General features: G+C 39.6%; 1 protein-coding gene across 1 annotated transcript in view; it reads right to left on the bottom strand.

Moving 5' to 3' along the window:
* The window catches only part of jak1 (Janus kinase 1), a 123,424-nt gene that overhangs the window by 38,058 nt on the left and 68,418 nt on the right, over positions 1-16,948 (bottom strand). The window contains exons 5-9 of the mRNA XM_043699443.2: positions 15,149-15,312; positions 9,405-9,759; positions 7,087-7,266; positions 3,237-3,394; positions 1,585-1,708 (exon numbers count right to left, since the gene is read on the bottom strand). Coding sequence (XP_043555378.2) covers positions 1,585-1,708; positions 3,237-3,394; positions 7,087-7,266; positions 9,405-9,759; positions 15,149-15,312 — 981 coding nt within the window. The remainder of the gene's footprint in view (positions 1-1,584; positions 1,709-3,236; positions 3,395-7,086; positions 7,267-9,404; positions 9,760-15,148; positions 15,313-16,948) is intronic.

Here is a 16,948-nt window from a genome sequence, read left to right as displayed (position 1 = left end):
TGCTGAGGTCAGAGAGATCTCAATTTCATTGGAGCAAGGGTCTTAAATTGCAGTGTGAGGGGTACGAATTTTCAGAGTGGCCATAAATGGACTTGGAGTGCATAGAAGGTCTATACAACTGTCAAGTTGTGAAGTTTTTAAAATCCTCAGCCTTTTATACATTATTAAAAAAAAGGGCTTAAAAAAAAGGCTGACAAAAAGGGCTGCTCGAATCAATAGGTGTGAAAATAATCTGAGGAGCAGGAGAGTTGACAGTTTGGGTATGAGCCTTCCTGATGAAGGGTTTATGCCTGAAACATCGACTCTCCTGCTCCTCAGATTCTGCTTGACCTGCTGTGCTTTTCCAGCACCACACTCTTGACTCTGAACTCCAGCATCTGCAGTCCTCACTTTCTCCTAGTGAAATAATATGGTTGAGCAATTATAATGTTTGTTTGTTGATGTTAACCTAGGAGCTACCATTATATCGTTCGAATGCTTGGCTGTGTATAATTATTCCAGCAGGAATTCCAGCTTGATTAAAGTTCAGATTCATTATTGAAAGATTAGCTGTATTTGATGCAAAGTTAATACAAAGAGTCTGTTCATTTTTATATAGATTTAATTACCTGATGGCATTTAAAAGTTTTGACTGGTCTTCCATGAATGCAAGTGTTGTCTTTTCGCCAGTGAAGACTAACAAACATTAAAAAATTTATTTTATTCCACTTAACATCGATCCTGAGATCTGCCCATAACAGATACAGAGTGAGTTGGCATGGAGGCCATAACAGGCAAGAATAGCGGGTGATTAGTATTAAATCATGGACCATACGGATTATGCAAAAACATTGAGTTGGGTGGGAGGCATGATTTCAACCATGGGTGCCAGGTGAGGAGCATAAGTTGGCTTAAAAGGGAAGGTGGTCAATGTGGATGAATGGGAGAAGCATGTTGGCACGAATGGAGCATGGGCGTGGGTAAGGACTAAAGGATCTAAAATATGTGAAAACAACCACGTTAAAGTCCCAGAGGACACAAATGAATAATTTAAAAGCCAGCTCAATACTCAGTTGACAAGCAGGAGGCTGGGAGAACACAGCAAGTCAGGCAGCAACAGGAGGTGGAGAAGTCAATGCTTTGGGTGTAACCCTTCTTCAGGAGTGAAGAAGGGTTATACCTAAAATGTCAACTCCTCCAACTCCTGATGCTGTCTGGCTTGCTGTGCTCTCCAAGTCTGCTGCTGGTCTATCTTGGATTCCAGCATGAGCAGTTTTTTTTTCTAGCTCAATACTCAGTAACTCCCACCCCCCGTGGTCACCTTCGATCCATCAGCAAACTGTATTTTGTTGCTGCCTCGTGGATTGGAAATCCTGCCATCTGGGCTAGATGAGAGGAACTTTCCCAGTGAGCATTACCCACCTCAGGAGTGAATTGAAGCCCATGTCTCGAATGGGTTTGGAAATTTGATTTATTTCTTAAAACCAAAGGATATGATAGAGTACCTTTAATATACATGTTACAATCCCAAACTTTCCTTCCTTTAAGATAGGAAAGAAAGAGAAAGACAAGTCAATTGTTCAACTGAGTTCTTTCAATTGTTACCTCAGTGGTTCCACTGCATGCAACTGTCAGAAGGATGTGGTTGAAATCTGTACAGCTCCAACGCAACACGTACATGCCATCCTCATTGCCTTCGTGTTTCAACTTGTTGATAGCATATTCAGTACTGATAAGAATAAATTATGAATAGGTCATAATTATGGTCTGCTGTTAGAAATGTATAAAGAAAGGTGAAAAGAAGTTGGGCCTGCTTACCATGGACATTTATAACCATGGAATTGACTGAATTCAAAAGTTAAATTAGACATTAGCAAAGGACTCAAATTAAAAATTAGGAAGTTAGATACAGTGCTTTTATACATAATGAGAGTTGTTGATAAAATCATCAGAAAAGGTCATCAACAAAATGGTTAGTAAAATGGGGACCTAAACGTGTTAAGCAGAAAAAAAAAAGAGATCAAAAACACTTGCAGCTTTAGCACCCTGTTTAACCCCAAAGCCTAGCTTCAGGCCATTTATCACAAAAACTGCTTCACTCCAGATCTGTAACACATTTGCCACCACCCATACCCCTGCCCCTTCCAGTGCTCTCTTTGCTGTCCTCCTTTGCCACCATCCAGAACCATAGCCTGTGTGAACATCTGTTTCATACATGTAGTCATTTACCAAGTTCTTCTCACTCATCACCCTTGAACCCATTGACCTACATTGGCTCCATCTCCCAAACAGTCTTCATTCACAAGTTTCTCTTTGTCAGCTTGCGTGTTATCTTCTCAAACTGTTTGACAGTTATCCCATTACCTTTGAATATTTCTGTTAGAATACTTTGTGAATTATCCCATATCATCGCACTATTAGGAGTGAAGCCTTTAACTGCTGCATCCCTCTCTCAAAATCCCATTTTCCAACAATTAAAAGCCATCTGTCGCCACTTTCAAAAGCACCACAATCCATCTCCTCAAGCAAATGATTTCTCACAACTTATGTAAGAGATATATACTTGCAAGTGCTAAATAGATCCAAGTTACTGTGATTGATATGGTATATAAAATTGATACATAAAGTATCTAAGTCTTGAAACTAAATCACAAGGAGGGAGGAAGGTAATTCCATTATTGGAAAGCCCATTGGCTACTTTATTTTTAATTAGATGCATAAGTGCCAATCTTTTGTTGAACTTTTCCAACTTAATATGGCCAAACTGGTGCTGATTTTATTTTAAAAATGTCGGTATATGTAACTGAAAACTAAGGCTGTAAATAGCACATAGCATGCCTGAAAAGGACAGAGGAAGCCTGCAACTTAAATGAAGGAAGTGTGATTAGGTGGTGTCAAGTGTGGATTTGAAAAGACCAAAGATTTTAAAGAAAGTTTAAACATTCAGTAAATTTTGTTTTAAACACCAAATCTGGAGCCAGAAGGAAAAAATATGAAAAACTGAAATTTTGGCATGGGAGAAAAGTGGAGAAGATTGCACTGGTGTTCGTGCAATAATGGGTACAAGGAGGTTTCAACATAAGGATTATTCAGCTCAACATGATCTTATTCCTTCCAATGGAAGTTAAAATATTTCTACAATTTTTAGAGGAAAAAGGAGAGCGAGAGAGTGAGTGAGTGAGAGAGAGAGAGAGAGAGAGAGAGAGAGGGAGAGAGAGAGAGAGAGAGAATTAAATAATTTTAAAATTCCAGTTTACCGTATCGGTCCATGACAGCCATTTTTAATGTTGTGCACCACTAGAGGAGGAGCTACTTCTGTGCATAGGTAGTGATGGGCGTCGACTGTTAATCGGAAGTAACCATCAATCAAGGACACCAGGGAAAGGGCTTCTTCATAAGAGGACAGATTCAGCTCCTAAAACACAAAATATATCCAGAAAGCTTTTAAGATTTTTTTTAAAAGGACATATTTTACTATACAACATTCCCAATAATGGGGCTGACATATTCATGAATCATAGGTTTTTTTTAAGCTAGTGTGAAAAATATGGGGAAACTATATTCTAGCTGGTTTCTGATTCTGAAGTTGGATAGCTAATGAGTTATATTGTGACAAGCAATTTGAAAAAGGTTTTAATAAAAACAGTGATGTTCTTTGAGTGGCTCATTGGTTGAACAAACAGGTTTGAATGGAATCATAGAAGACAAAATTGGAATCCTAGCTGATAATCTCAACTGCACGACAGTGTAGCATTAAGATTGGACTCCACATCATTGTGACTAAAGAGAGAGAAGGCTGCAACGAGGGTTCATGTCCCTGATTGTTATGAAGTGACCCATACTAAGAAAGTTGCATTAGTGGGCAGGTTTGAACTCAAGTTACAAAATCCTACTTGGTTAAGTAGCCTGTCAACATTAACTTTCCTGTTACTAATATTTACATAAAAAAGCTGAGTGCATATATATTAAAGTCCTTTCTCTGCCTTTTTGTAAAATGGTGGCATGAACACATTTATTTTAAGCAGTCTAATGCTTTTCGTAAAATAACAGATTAGAGAATTGGAACAAATGGATTATTCCAATTGTAACATCACAAACAATAATTTCTATCTAAAGCTGTCCAAGTTCACATATGAAGAATATAGTTGAGATATTCAAGACTGGATGGTACATGGCGTCTCTGAATCAACACTTCAGGCAGAGAGGAAAAGTCTAAAAGTTATGATTGTTATGGTTACATGTTCCATGTATCAGACTCATTTTCTACAACTAAATTGCAAGAGTTGCAAGAATGTAACATTTACAACAAAACAAACCTTGTAACCAAAGAAGATACCAAAATTGCTGATAAAACTCCAATTTGGTAGGTGTACAAAATGGGCGCTAATGGGTTTGCTGACTATTCTACACCAACTGGATTCTCCTTTACACTTTCATCAGAACAGAAAATTACTATGTACAATAAACAGCCGACAGCAGGTAATGGTGAAGGTATTCTGGGATAGAAAAGAAGCCAGTTTTGGAGGAAGTGAGTTCTGAGGAATGTGGTACTTAAGGTTATAGAAATAGAGAGACTTAAGTTGACAAGAGGAGATTTGAATGGAACAATGAACATTTTAAATTAGAAGCATTGGGAGCATAGAAATTAATGCAAACTGTGGAGCACAGGAATGATTGATGAATATGATTTGCTGCAGTTTTTAGATAAGTTGAACGTGGAGGTTGGGAACCTGCTGGAAGAACATCTGGATATTGAGTTTAGGATAAATACTAAGGATTTTCATGAAAAGGTAAACTAAGGCATGTGTTGGTGACAGGTTAATTGACAGAGGTGCAAGTATGCAGTCCTCCTGATAGACAGGATATGGAAAAGTTTAACACAAAGTCAATAGGGGGCAAGGTTGAAAATGACTGCCTTCAACTTAAGACACTAGCCAAGAAGGGGGATGGAGTAGATGTTGTATGTATTGATTTTATGGAAGGCAGTGAAGTTTTGGTCTGTAATTTTAACAGGAGGAAATTGTAAAGCATCTAGGAATGCATATTAGACAAGCAGGCTGAGGTAGTGGAAAAGTTTAGACAGATGGTGCAGAAGGAGAGCTGGGATATAAGCTTAGTGAATGTGGTCTTCACATGACATTACTGAGATGTAGCATGTAGACGAGCAAAAGGAGGGCCAAGAATAGGTTCTCAGAGGATTCTGTAGGTAATGGAGAAAGGAGAGGAACTAATGCTGTTGATGCTCTGCCAACAGAAACATCAAAGGTCAGTCCAACACTGCTAAATAACAGAGGAATATGGTTTGAGAAGCAACTGTGCTAAAGGCTGCACATAGATCAAGAAATATTAGGAAGATTGAGGCACTGTGTTAATAGTAATTGCGAATGTCATTTGGAATGGGTGTTGATAGTAAAAAACATTTTACATTGATGCAAATAGAGTAGTTTGAAGAATGTTGTGAGAAAGTTAATGTGTAATTGTCTGGGAGCAGTTGCTATTTGATGAAAATGGGCAGAGTGTTTCATAGGTAAAAACAATGACTGCAGATGCTGGAAACCAGATTCTGGATTAGAGTGGTTCAGGCAGCATCCGAGGAGCAGGAAAATCGACGTTTCGGGCAAAAGCCCTTCATCAGGAATACAGGCAGAGTGCCTGAAGGGTAGAGAGATAAATGAGAGGAGGGTGGGGGTGGGGAGAAAGTAGCATAGAGTGCAATAGGTGAACGGGGGTGGGGATGAAGGTGATAGGTCAGAGAGGAGGGTGGAGTGGATAGGTGGAAAGGAAGATAGGCAGGTAGGACAGGTTATGGGGATAGTGCTGAGCTGGAAGTTTGGAACTGGGGTGAGGTGAGGCAAGGGGTAATGAGGAAACTGGTGAAGTCCACATTGATGTCCTGGGGTTGAAGTGTTCTGAGGCGGGAGATGAGGCCCTGTGGCCCAACATTTCAACCCCTCCCCCCCCCACTCAGCCGAGGCCATGGAAGTCCTGGGCCTCATTCACTGCCACTCTATCACCACTCAACGCCTGGTGGAATAACGCCTTATCTTTCGCCTCGGCACACTTCAACCCCAGGACTTCACCAGTTTCCCCATTTCCCCTTTCCCCCACCTCACCCCAGTTCCAAACTTCCAGCTCAGTACTGTCCCCATGACTTGTCCTACCTGCCTATCTTCTTTTCCACCTATCCACTCCACCCTCCTCCCTGACCTATCACCTTCATCCCCACCCCCATTCACCTATTGTACTCTATACTACTTTCTCCCCACCCCCACCATCCTCTCATTTATCTCTCCACACTTCAGGCATTCTGCCTGTATTCCTGATGAAGGGCTTTTGCCCAAAAAGTCGATTTTCCTGCTCCTTGGATGCTGCCTGAACTGCTGTGCTTTTCCAGCAGCACCACTCTAATCCAGAGGATTTCATAGCCTATATCATTAAATGCTGATTGATCAGGAAATTCACCTGAAGCCTAAACATTTTATATTCTCTCTTTCTCCCTCCTCCATTCTGAATTTGACAGTTATAGCTGTGAAAATCTTTCACATAATACTCACTAGAACCTAACAACTTGCTGAGAATCCAAATTAGTTTTCTTTCAGTAGCAACATTAAAATTCAAGTACATCAAATACACTGAAGTCTCCCTTCATAACTGGCAGCTCTAATAGTTACTCATTCAACATAGTGGGATGAAGTATGATTACTGGAAATATACTTTTACATAATTTCTGATCATTTTGAACAGTAATAGGATTTAGCACCTAAAACTTAAGAACACCTAACATAGAAGAGGCCACTGAAAGCCTCAAGTCTCCTCTGCCATTGTATTAAACTACAACTAGTCTGGATCTAAACATCATTTAGTTCTCATTGTTTTATTTCCCTTGATAACCTAAATAGTAGTTACTGCCCTAGATCACTATCCAGTGATCCTTCCTGCTTTTTAAAAAAAGATAAAACCAAATTTGATTGCAAGATTTACCCCTCCCTCTTTCTATGGCCTTGGTGTCTGAATACTTGAGTAGCTAATGACTGATGCTCACAGAAAGGTGATCTAGCAACAGTAAATAAGATTGGGAGACAACTAGAGAGCAATGAAATAACCTACCAGTTTTTTGTTGTCTTGTTTATTGATGATGACAATGGAGTCCTTTATGACGATATGTGTGATTTCACAAAAGTGTGAAAACAGATTCCAGTCTTCATTCAGAACTCTCTTGTTTTCACCAGATTTCTTTTTGCTTTTGCTCTTCTTCAATTTGCTTTTCTCTTTCAAACCAACTGCAGACTTTAATAGGGAGTAAAAATCAGTATTACAAAACATGATATAAACTTAGAAGATGATTTGCTAGCTTTCGACCTTAAGGTCTACTGAACCTTCTGACAAAAAAGTAGTGAGATAGTGCTGACTTCCCAATTGGGACAAGCTTAATATTTCAAACAAATAACTATCTGTGCAAGAGTCCATATTTGAATCTTGCCTACAGAAACTGCACTTGGAAGTCTTCTCATACAATTCTAGAGTTAGCTGGTAGAAATCATCTGGCACCTCTTCCTTTCCAAATTCCACTAATTCTTAAAGGAGTTCTGTTTTTGTTTGGAGAGCAGAAGTGTTTTTGGAGAACTTACATCAGAAAATTAGCCATTGAAGTACAGCTCATGAAAGTACACACTGAAATCAAAATGTAAAATTGAAAGAGTTTAAAACTAATCAGATTCCATTTCCACGTTTAAACAATTCAAGTGCGGAATGCATGTGGATTCCTTAAAAAATATCAATGTTATGATTTAATTATCTTTGGATTTCCCCTTAGGTTTTCAAACATTTATAGTCCTCAAATACAAGTGGAAACATTTAGGTTTGAAAGTGTTTCCAACTTTTACATTCATATGTTGGGCTATACATATAGAAGTTAGAAGTTTCTTCCTCATTGGAAATTGCACTACCTTTTTTGAAACATTATATGTTTATATATGCTCTGCATACAGAAACCCTGATTTTAATTTGACACATCCCGTGGCAATGAGACACTTTAAGGTCAGACCTCAATACAGCGTGACATTGGGTAGAATGTACATTGATTGTGCAATTCCAGTATGGCCATTTCTCACAGGCAAGCTGTATTAAAAGTGGGAGCTCAGATCTTTTTGGAGACTATCGCAATTTAAATTCTAGTCATAGCAACATGCTATTACCAGCAAAGCATTCCACTACACACACAATCTCCAGCTCAAAACTCTCATATTCAAAACACTTTACCTTGAGTTGACAGAGGAAGTGGTTTCAATAAAAAAAACACCACCACTTCCTTGTAGCAGCAGATAATACAGAACATGTATGAAGAGTCTCACACATCTTATTACAAATAACAAAAGCTTCCTTGAACTGAACATTATTAATGTGGTTGTCAGTAATAATTCATATTTACTATGATGTACTGCAGGGGAAGGGGACAGGGCCAGGGCAAACTTGATCTTAAAAGGTAACAAAAGAAATGAGAAGGACTAACTAGCAACCTGTTCTACAACCCACCCAAATCCTCTTATCCATGGAAAGCTCAGTGAAGATCAATTTCACCGAGGTATTCAGAGGAAAAGCTCCAGTGATAAACAAGGGGGATCTTAGAGCTCAAAAGAGGAATTGTGTAGTGTCTGACACTGAAACCTATCTCCCGTCTCATACTTCCATGTTTTTACTCAATGTTTTGTTTTTGTTTGTGGGATATTGTGCAAGAACTTGTCTGGCTGCAAAGATCCTGAGAAAGATTGCGCACAATATGAAATTACCAGCTTCTTTTCCTGTCACATGGTGCTGAGCATTCATGAAAATATAACAAAAAAGCAAACTAAAAATGCAGAACTTCCACAAAAATATTCCAATAACTGCTTCCCACTTCCACAAACAGCACTGCATACTCTGCAGATACATGATTTCAGAAATGGTCCCTACTCCAAGTTAGTTGATTTAATTCACGGTAGTAGAGGCAGTGCTAAGTCATCTGAACTCCAAAGGGGAATAAATTACCTTCTCTTAACTGCTACCTAGTACCATTCTCCATATTAGCACTTGCACATTGTGTGGTAATTTATTTTCACATTCAACAATAAAAGAGCCATAAGATTTTTTGAGTGATTTGCATAGGGCAGCAATACAGGAAACAAGCTGACAGACAATACAATGTGCCATGCATACATAGGATATTAACCCTGCAGTAGTTAACCAAATTATGCAGACTATTTGAGAGTCTGCCCTTTGATCTGTTGAAAGATCTGCTATCTTTTAAAACTTGCAAGAAGCTGACAGGAATAGCAATGTTATTATTCTCCCACACTTCATTCATTAGGATGATTGACTCTGGAGAACTACAAAAGCAATCTTTCTTTCAGGAAATGAGCAGAAAAAACATGTTTCAAGGTGGCCCTTACCTCTTTTGGTACACGTCTCCATTTTATTCCTATACTTCCTGCGATCATCACCTCATGTTCTCTCTCTTTTTGTTCCTTTTCAATGGGCTCATGGTTGGACATTACCCGTTCATTTTCTGCTGAGATCAATAGACTTGTGGGTTTATATGTTTCCATTCCAAAATTCTTTGTCAAGGACTCCAAGGTAGCCAGATACTTGACCTTGAGATCATGAGGGGATACGTTGCTATCACACACCGTCCTATTGTTGAACTCTTTCAGGAAGTTTTTGAAGACATTATTGATTCGACACCGGGTCAGGATGTTTCGCTGTTTGATGCTTCTGTTCAACGTTTCAGGAATGTAATGCTTGTAACTGAAAGAAAAGGAATAAAAATGGTATTTTCCAATAATTTACTTTACCTGTCCTTTATTTTACCTTGTCACAGTGAAATAGCATTAATTCCCATTACTTGTGTTCTTATCCAAATTAACTCAATGGGATATGCTGTCAATACTTAATACCCCACAATATAATATGAGGTTTGGTGTTGCAGCCATGGATATTCCAAAGTACCATGTAGTAAATCAACATCCTTCAGGTTTGTCTACACTTGCCTTAAAAGGCACAATCTGAATATTACGAACAAAAAAAACCCACTGAAAGTATGTTCCTAAAAAAAAAATGAAATTCTGTCAGAATTTAAAGGCATTAGATGGATTTTAAAGGTTAAGATGCATCTGATTAATAACTACATTGCAGTCAATGTGACAAAAACAGCTTCAAAAACAATACAGATTCCTGAGGAAAGGCTTTTGCCTGAAACATCGATTTCCCCTCTCAGATGCTGCCTCACCTGCTGTAATGTTTCAGCACCACGCTCTCAACTCTAATCTCTAGCATCTACAGTCCTCATTACGCCTTCAAAAACAATACAGCCATGAGGAGGGAGACACATTTCTTTCTAAAGCTACCAGTGATCAAAGCTTTGACAGCTGAACAAATTTTGAATGTGGTCACTGAAAATTTGTGGCCTACCTCCCTTTTATGTCTGCCCTTCGGCATATGTACTCCTGTATGTCTTTAGACATCCTGTCTGTAGGACACTGACTGACAGTTTCTTCCTACTTGGGATATACCCTAGCCACTATCTTAAACAATCACTCCTCCAACCACCTACACTCAATGGCATCTACGTGCCATCTACAAATTACACCTCGGCCAATTCCCAAGGCTCCTTTGACAGCACCTTTTAAACCCATAACCTCTATCATTTACAAAGTTAAGGGCAGCAAATGCATGGAAGCTCCATGAACTGCAAGTTCCAACATTTACACATTCCTGACTTGGAACTAATATCATGTTCCTAGGTTAAAATCCTGGACCTTCCTTCCTAACAACACCAAACGTGGATGCCCCTATACTCCAAGGACTGAAGAGGTTCATTAAGGCAGCTCACTACCACTTTCAACAGGGCAATTAAAGATATTGCAATTAATGTTGACCTTGTAAGTGAAGTTCACATTCCAGGAAGAAATAAATAAGTTAAACTTTAGCACATGCACAGCTGAAAACTGTTGCTACCACTAGATATGATTATTCTGACACAATCTTAGCTGGTGTCTCACATTTTATCTTCCACTACCAGAAGGGCATTCAAACGCTGACATCTTAAATTGAACCAGTTAGCACTGCTGCCTCACAGCGCCAGAGACCAGAGTTCAATTCCCGCCTCAGGCGACTGACTGTGTGGAGTTTGCACGTTCTCCCCGTGTCTGTGTGGGTTTCCTCCGGGTGCTCCGGTTTCCTCCCACAGTCCAAAGATGTGCAGGGAAGGTGAATTGGCCATGCTAAATTGCCCGTAGTGTTAGGTAAGGGGTAAATGTAGGGGTATGGGTGGGTTGCGCTTCGGCGGGTCGGTGTGGACTTGTTGGGCCGAAGGGCCTGTTTCCACACTGTAAGTAATCTAAAAAAAAAATCTAAAAGAACCACGCCCTTCACTCTCACTCCTGTGTTCATTGAATTGTACTGGCTCCCAGTTATGCTAGAACTCAATTTTAACATTCTCATTCTGGTTAACAAATTTCGCCATTATTGTATCTCTAAAATCCATTCCTCTGAAAGATCTGCATTTATCCAATTCTGAACTCAAGCATTCCTAACATTAATCACTCCACCACCAAAGGCTGTGTATTCAGCTGCTTGGGCCTCACCCTCTAGAATTGTTTTCCTAAATCTCTCAGTGCCTCTTTCCTCCTTTAAGATGCTCCTTAAAATTGACTCCATAACCAAGCTTTTGGACATCTGTCTTCACATCATCTCATGTGGCTCAGTGTTAAAGTTTGTAGGAGAACAATCTTGTGAAGTTCCTATGGACATTTTGCTATATACAGTGCCATATAAATCCAAATGGTCATTGATAATAAAGTCCTGCCCCTATTTTAATTTAATTGGTCTTAGTGGTAAGACCACTTTATATGTTACAGCATCTTAACACAATTCACTGGAACACAATGAGAAGCAATTACACAAGGAATGGTGTTCAGCCTGACTCATACCATACAACTACTCTATTTGAACTTCCACTTCGATCTTCTTCAAAAATAAAATGAAACCATTCCCCTTATCATACTTCCACCTTAATATACTTACTGTATGTTTTTTGGTCTATGTCAGTACTTAATCAGATGCAAGATAACACTGAACCTGGTCACTTCTACCTGCAGTTTTAAATTACCGTAAATCTTACTTGTTAGTCTCGAGTAAATCTCACTAACTGACTTCCAATCTGTTGATCTTTGTTGCTTTTGCAATCTCAGATGGCGATGCTGGAGAAAGGGATTTAATCTTCTGGTTCTCTGGCTGCCAAACAAGCTGTCCTCACAGAAGTGAGAGCCAAACAGCCTACTCTGTCCAGCATCAACTTGCATGTATGCCTCACTAGAAGTCTAAAATGAGAATGAATTTCCTTGTGTCTCAGGTCATGATGGGATTCCCTCAAAGAACCCAATTTCCACCTCTCTTTTTTTCCCCTTTACTCATTCAGACACACACTTATATATGATTTCAAGAACAATAGCTTAAGCACAGAACAGTGGCTTGTAAACAAGTGCCTGGAGGTATCTTTCAACATATCACAACATACAGTCCATTTTAAATTTTGCAATGGTGTCAGCGGGAGATGGCTGAGCATTCCTTGTACCTTGAAATCAAGCAACACCTCTCAGTCTTCTGTTGTCAATCCTTCCATCGATTGCAAGTATTAGCACAGCTATAAGTAGCCTGAAAAACTGCGCCTGCAATGTGTTAGTCAGGAGAACCCAGTGAACCACAGTACATGTGTCAGGAGAAACAAGTGGAGGAGGGTCTTGTTTCCAATCATTTGGCCATTATTCCAGTGAGGATTTGCAAACAATTACAAGTAGTCCTTGACTAACATGCTAATTATGTTCCTAAATATCACTGCATTAAGTGAAACGGCATCATTCGAAACACATTTTCCCATGGAAACCCATATAACTGTTTGGGATTTATTCCCAGAACATCAAAATGCAAGCATAAAGCTAATATAAAACATCAGAGCTGACATGAAAATAAACAAACTGAATATCTTCTCATGTCTCTTGCCTCATATACAAGGTTGCTTATCTGGGTCTGGAAGGCAGGGTTCTCATTTTAAAGCACTCAAACCACTCATGACTGGCATGCAAAGGTTTCACATCAAGATCATTTGATTTTTTTTTTCAAATCCTCATACATTCAAAGCAAGTGGTACATTTCTTTGATGTTCAATCCAGGAAGGAAAGAGTTTTCCCAAATCTCCCTGTTACCTCAGGATGCACATAAACTACTGGAGTTAGATTTCACAGAACTCATTTGTTAGTTGCTTTTGTTTTATCAGGATTAGATCAACTTGCAGATAAAGCCAAATCAGTGAGATCTAAATCTCTTTGGATATTCAAGTTTCACTCAGCACATATTCAATTCTAGAGAGCACACCTAAATTAACACTCAGTTGAATAGATTTCCTGATTTTCTTCGCCACAATGTCTTTGCTTTCCTGACTAGTCTAAATATACCACTTGTTTTGAATGCAGACGGAGATGTCACTCACATAGGCAAAGATCAAAACAAGCTAAGTAAACTGGAACTTAACCAGGAGTACTGAGGTTTAGTGAGCATTTATCTTCAGCACTGTTGGAATTCAAGTAAAAAAGGCAGTTACAAATCTGGTACATGTTATTGGAACTTTGGGTAGTAAAGCAAAAGCCATGTTATAGTATAACTGTGTTCATCAAAATTGTGTTCATTAAGGACTACCTGTACTTCAAATACTGTATTTTAAAGTGTCATATATTCATGTAAATTAAAAAGGGGAAGTGGAGTAGGGAGGATCCTGAGACAATAATGGGACTGATGCTAAGTAAACCAGCTCTATGGTGTATTCAGTTAGACTGTAAATGATACTCAATTGTTAGCGTGTTTCAGAAACCAATAAACACCCTATGATTCACTCAGAGCTAAGCACGGTGAGGCTAGAAAACAGAGACATGGACACACTATGAACTTTGCCACAACGGGCAGAAGAGAGGATAAAGTTTTAAATTTGAGAAATAGGGCCCATTAAGCCACACTTTCGGGAAATATCAGAATATTTATCTGCCCTGCCACGGATAGCAAAATATTTAAACTGGGTCTGATCACAAAATCACTCTCCCTCTGTGTGCAGTCTGTCTCCCTTCCTGATAAATTTTTCTCTCTCTCTCTCTCCCCAAGCAGTCACACTCTCTCCATCTCCCCCTCTTGCTGCGGTAATCATAGCCCCACTATCTGCACACTACACCCACTACTGTATCCCTCATCATTCTGCACTAACTCTCCTCCCCTCACACCATTTGGTAGATTTCCTCTCCCATTCACAGATGCCCAGCTGGGATGCTACATTTGGCTTGCTGTCAGCAGGATACAGAATAGAATATCATTTTGTGGTCTTGTTGTTACTTCTGGCACGAATTAATATCTCTGACTTTGCTGGACTCTTTAAATGCTTTCTTGTCTATAAGGAAGTAATGAAATGATGGATCAGTTAAAAGAGAGTGCTTCTATTTCCCACTCCATTCTGCCATTTTAACACCTGGGGAATCGACACTCAAGTCTTCATCGAAAAAGACTGGGATCCCTTGTCAATCTACAACCTTAATAGCATTTTCTTCCCTTGTAGCCAGCCAACAAGTGACTGTTTAGTGAATGCAACTTTCCTTTATGAAGCCAGGATAAAAAAAGATGCTCTCCCCCACCCACTGGGCCTTTGACCAGCATTCAACAGAGAAAACCCTGACACAGCACACCATCAGTAAGGTTCTGTAGACAGGAACTGTGAACAGACATTGTTCAAAACAAGGAAACGCAAGTTTAACCTTTAGGAAGTTAATGCCAGATGGGGAGACAGATAAAACTTTATCATTCAGACTGCTGAGGGCTCAACAGGCAGGACCATTGCTGCACACAGAAACAATACCTTCAAGCAACAACTAAATATCTTTCTGAAGAGGTGAAGGATTGAGGCATTTGGTAAGATGGTGGACAGGAGAAATATAGGTCAATTGTGAAAGGGACTTGTTGAGTCCAATGGCCGATTCATGTCTTTAAAATTTACAATAATTTGATGAAGAACAAGAAGAAATGTTTTTAAAAATAATTATCATGTAACAGAGTATATTCCAAAGTAACATCTCTGCCCAATGTCAGTTGTTCACAATCTCACCTCATTTCCTTGGAAATCTCTTGCAATGGTATTTTTCGTTGAAGTGCTTGATGTGTCATGGCCAGTACGGCCATCCCCAGGCATTCATTCTCTATTTCATGAAATTCAAACTCATTTTTAGGATCTCGAACAGGTGCAAGACCTTTGATCAAATCATACTGCCCCTGAAAAGGGAAATAAAATTATTAAAAAATAAAAATACATCAATATCACTGTTGTTTACGAGGATTACTCTCTAAAGTTTGCCAAGAAAGCAGTCGCCGTCTTTCACATTCACTCACTTTTTGTCCCTCTCAGTTTACCATTTGCTATGTCTTTACGTTTCTCTCTGCTTTTGTCTGTATGACTAACTTCCTTTGTTTGACTCTCTCTGGGCAGGAGGTGCAGAAATGGAGGCTCAAAGAAACAAGAACAAGAAAACCTCGGAGGTCATGGGTTAGTTCCTATTGTACAAGTCATGGTTCTGAAAGAGTTAATATCAAAGACCGCAATAAACTGCACCTAATCTGGTGATGCCAAACAGTCTTGGGTGGAGAAAAGAGAAGTTTACTTTGAGATCCTGAAGGGGTCATTTCTGGATCGTGATAGCCTTAATAATGATGTCTAAATAGCCAATGTAACTGGGACTTAGCATGCTAAACATAATGTTTGTAAGACAAGCACCTTTTCTTGTTGAGACTCATTATTGCTTCATTCTCTAAATGTTAACCAAACAGGTCCTCAGAATCACTTGATAAAGGAGGACTGATAGGTGGTGGTCTTGGCCTAGTACTTTTATCACCAGGTAATGTTCAATGATTTCAAATTCAATGAAAATCTATAATTAGGAGTCTAATGATGTCATTGTTAATTGTTGGGTAACTATCTGGCTTATTAATGTCCAACAGGGGGCTCTTGAGCCAAAAACCCTGTGTTGAAATCCTGCCTGCTCCAGTAGTATGTAATATTATCGCGGAGAAGGGCGATTAGAAAATATCTACAAAGGAGAAACAGTAAAGTTCTTGTGTTGCAGGAGTAATTGTAGAATCCCGATAGTGCTGAAAGAGGACATTTGGCCCATTGAGTCTGCATTGAAGTTTTAAAGGGCATCCAAACGCCCCCCCCCCGCCCCCCCATCAACCTTTTTCTTGTAACCCGTGTTTACCATGGCTGACCCATCTAGCTTCCACATCCGTAGACGCTACAGGACAATTTATGGCCAATCCACCTAACTTGCACATCTTTGCGGTGTGGGAGGAAACTGGAGTCCCCAGGAAAATGCACGCAGACAGAGGGAGCATGTGTAAACATCACTCAGTCACCCAAGACTGGAATCGAATCCAGATCCCTGGCACTGTGAGGCTGCAGTGCTAACTACCAAGCCACTGTGCCACCCATAGTGCTTTTGCCTCTGGACAGAAGGCCTGGGTTCAAGTCCCTCCTGTGATGGAAGCAACATTTCTGAACAGGTTGATTCAAAATACTTATAAATGACGACTATGGGGGACTCTTGTGGCACTGTGATTGTGACCCTGTCTCTAGGTCAGAAGGTCTGGGTTTGAACTCCATTACACATGTATCATAACATCGCTGAACATGTTGGTTAAAGATCTCTACAAATACCTCTAAGTGAGAAGGCACAGTAAGTTGTATGAATGAGAGGAGGCACTTATAAAGGAATAGAGTAGACAAATTTGTGGCAGAGTTTAACGTGTGGAAGTGCAAAGTGATGCACTAATTTAGGAATCTATTAAGGTTAACTGTGGGATATTTTATGGTGCAGTGGTAGTGCCCCTACACTGAGCCAGGAGGCCTAGGTTC

Source organism: Chiloscyllium plagiosum, unplaced genomic scaffold (genome assembly GCF_037043375.1).
Source record: "Chiloscyllium plagiosum isolate Xiang-an unplaced genomic scaffold, Cpla_swu_hap1 HiC_scaffold_9, whole genome shotgun sequence".
Taxonomy (NCBI): domain Eukaryota; kingdom Metazoa; phylum Chordata; class Chondrichthyes; order Orectolobiformes; family Hemiscylliidae; genus Chiloscyllium; species Chiloscyllium plagiosum.
This window is presented reverse-complemented; position numbering and strand designations above follow the sequence as displayed.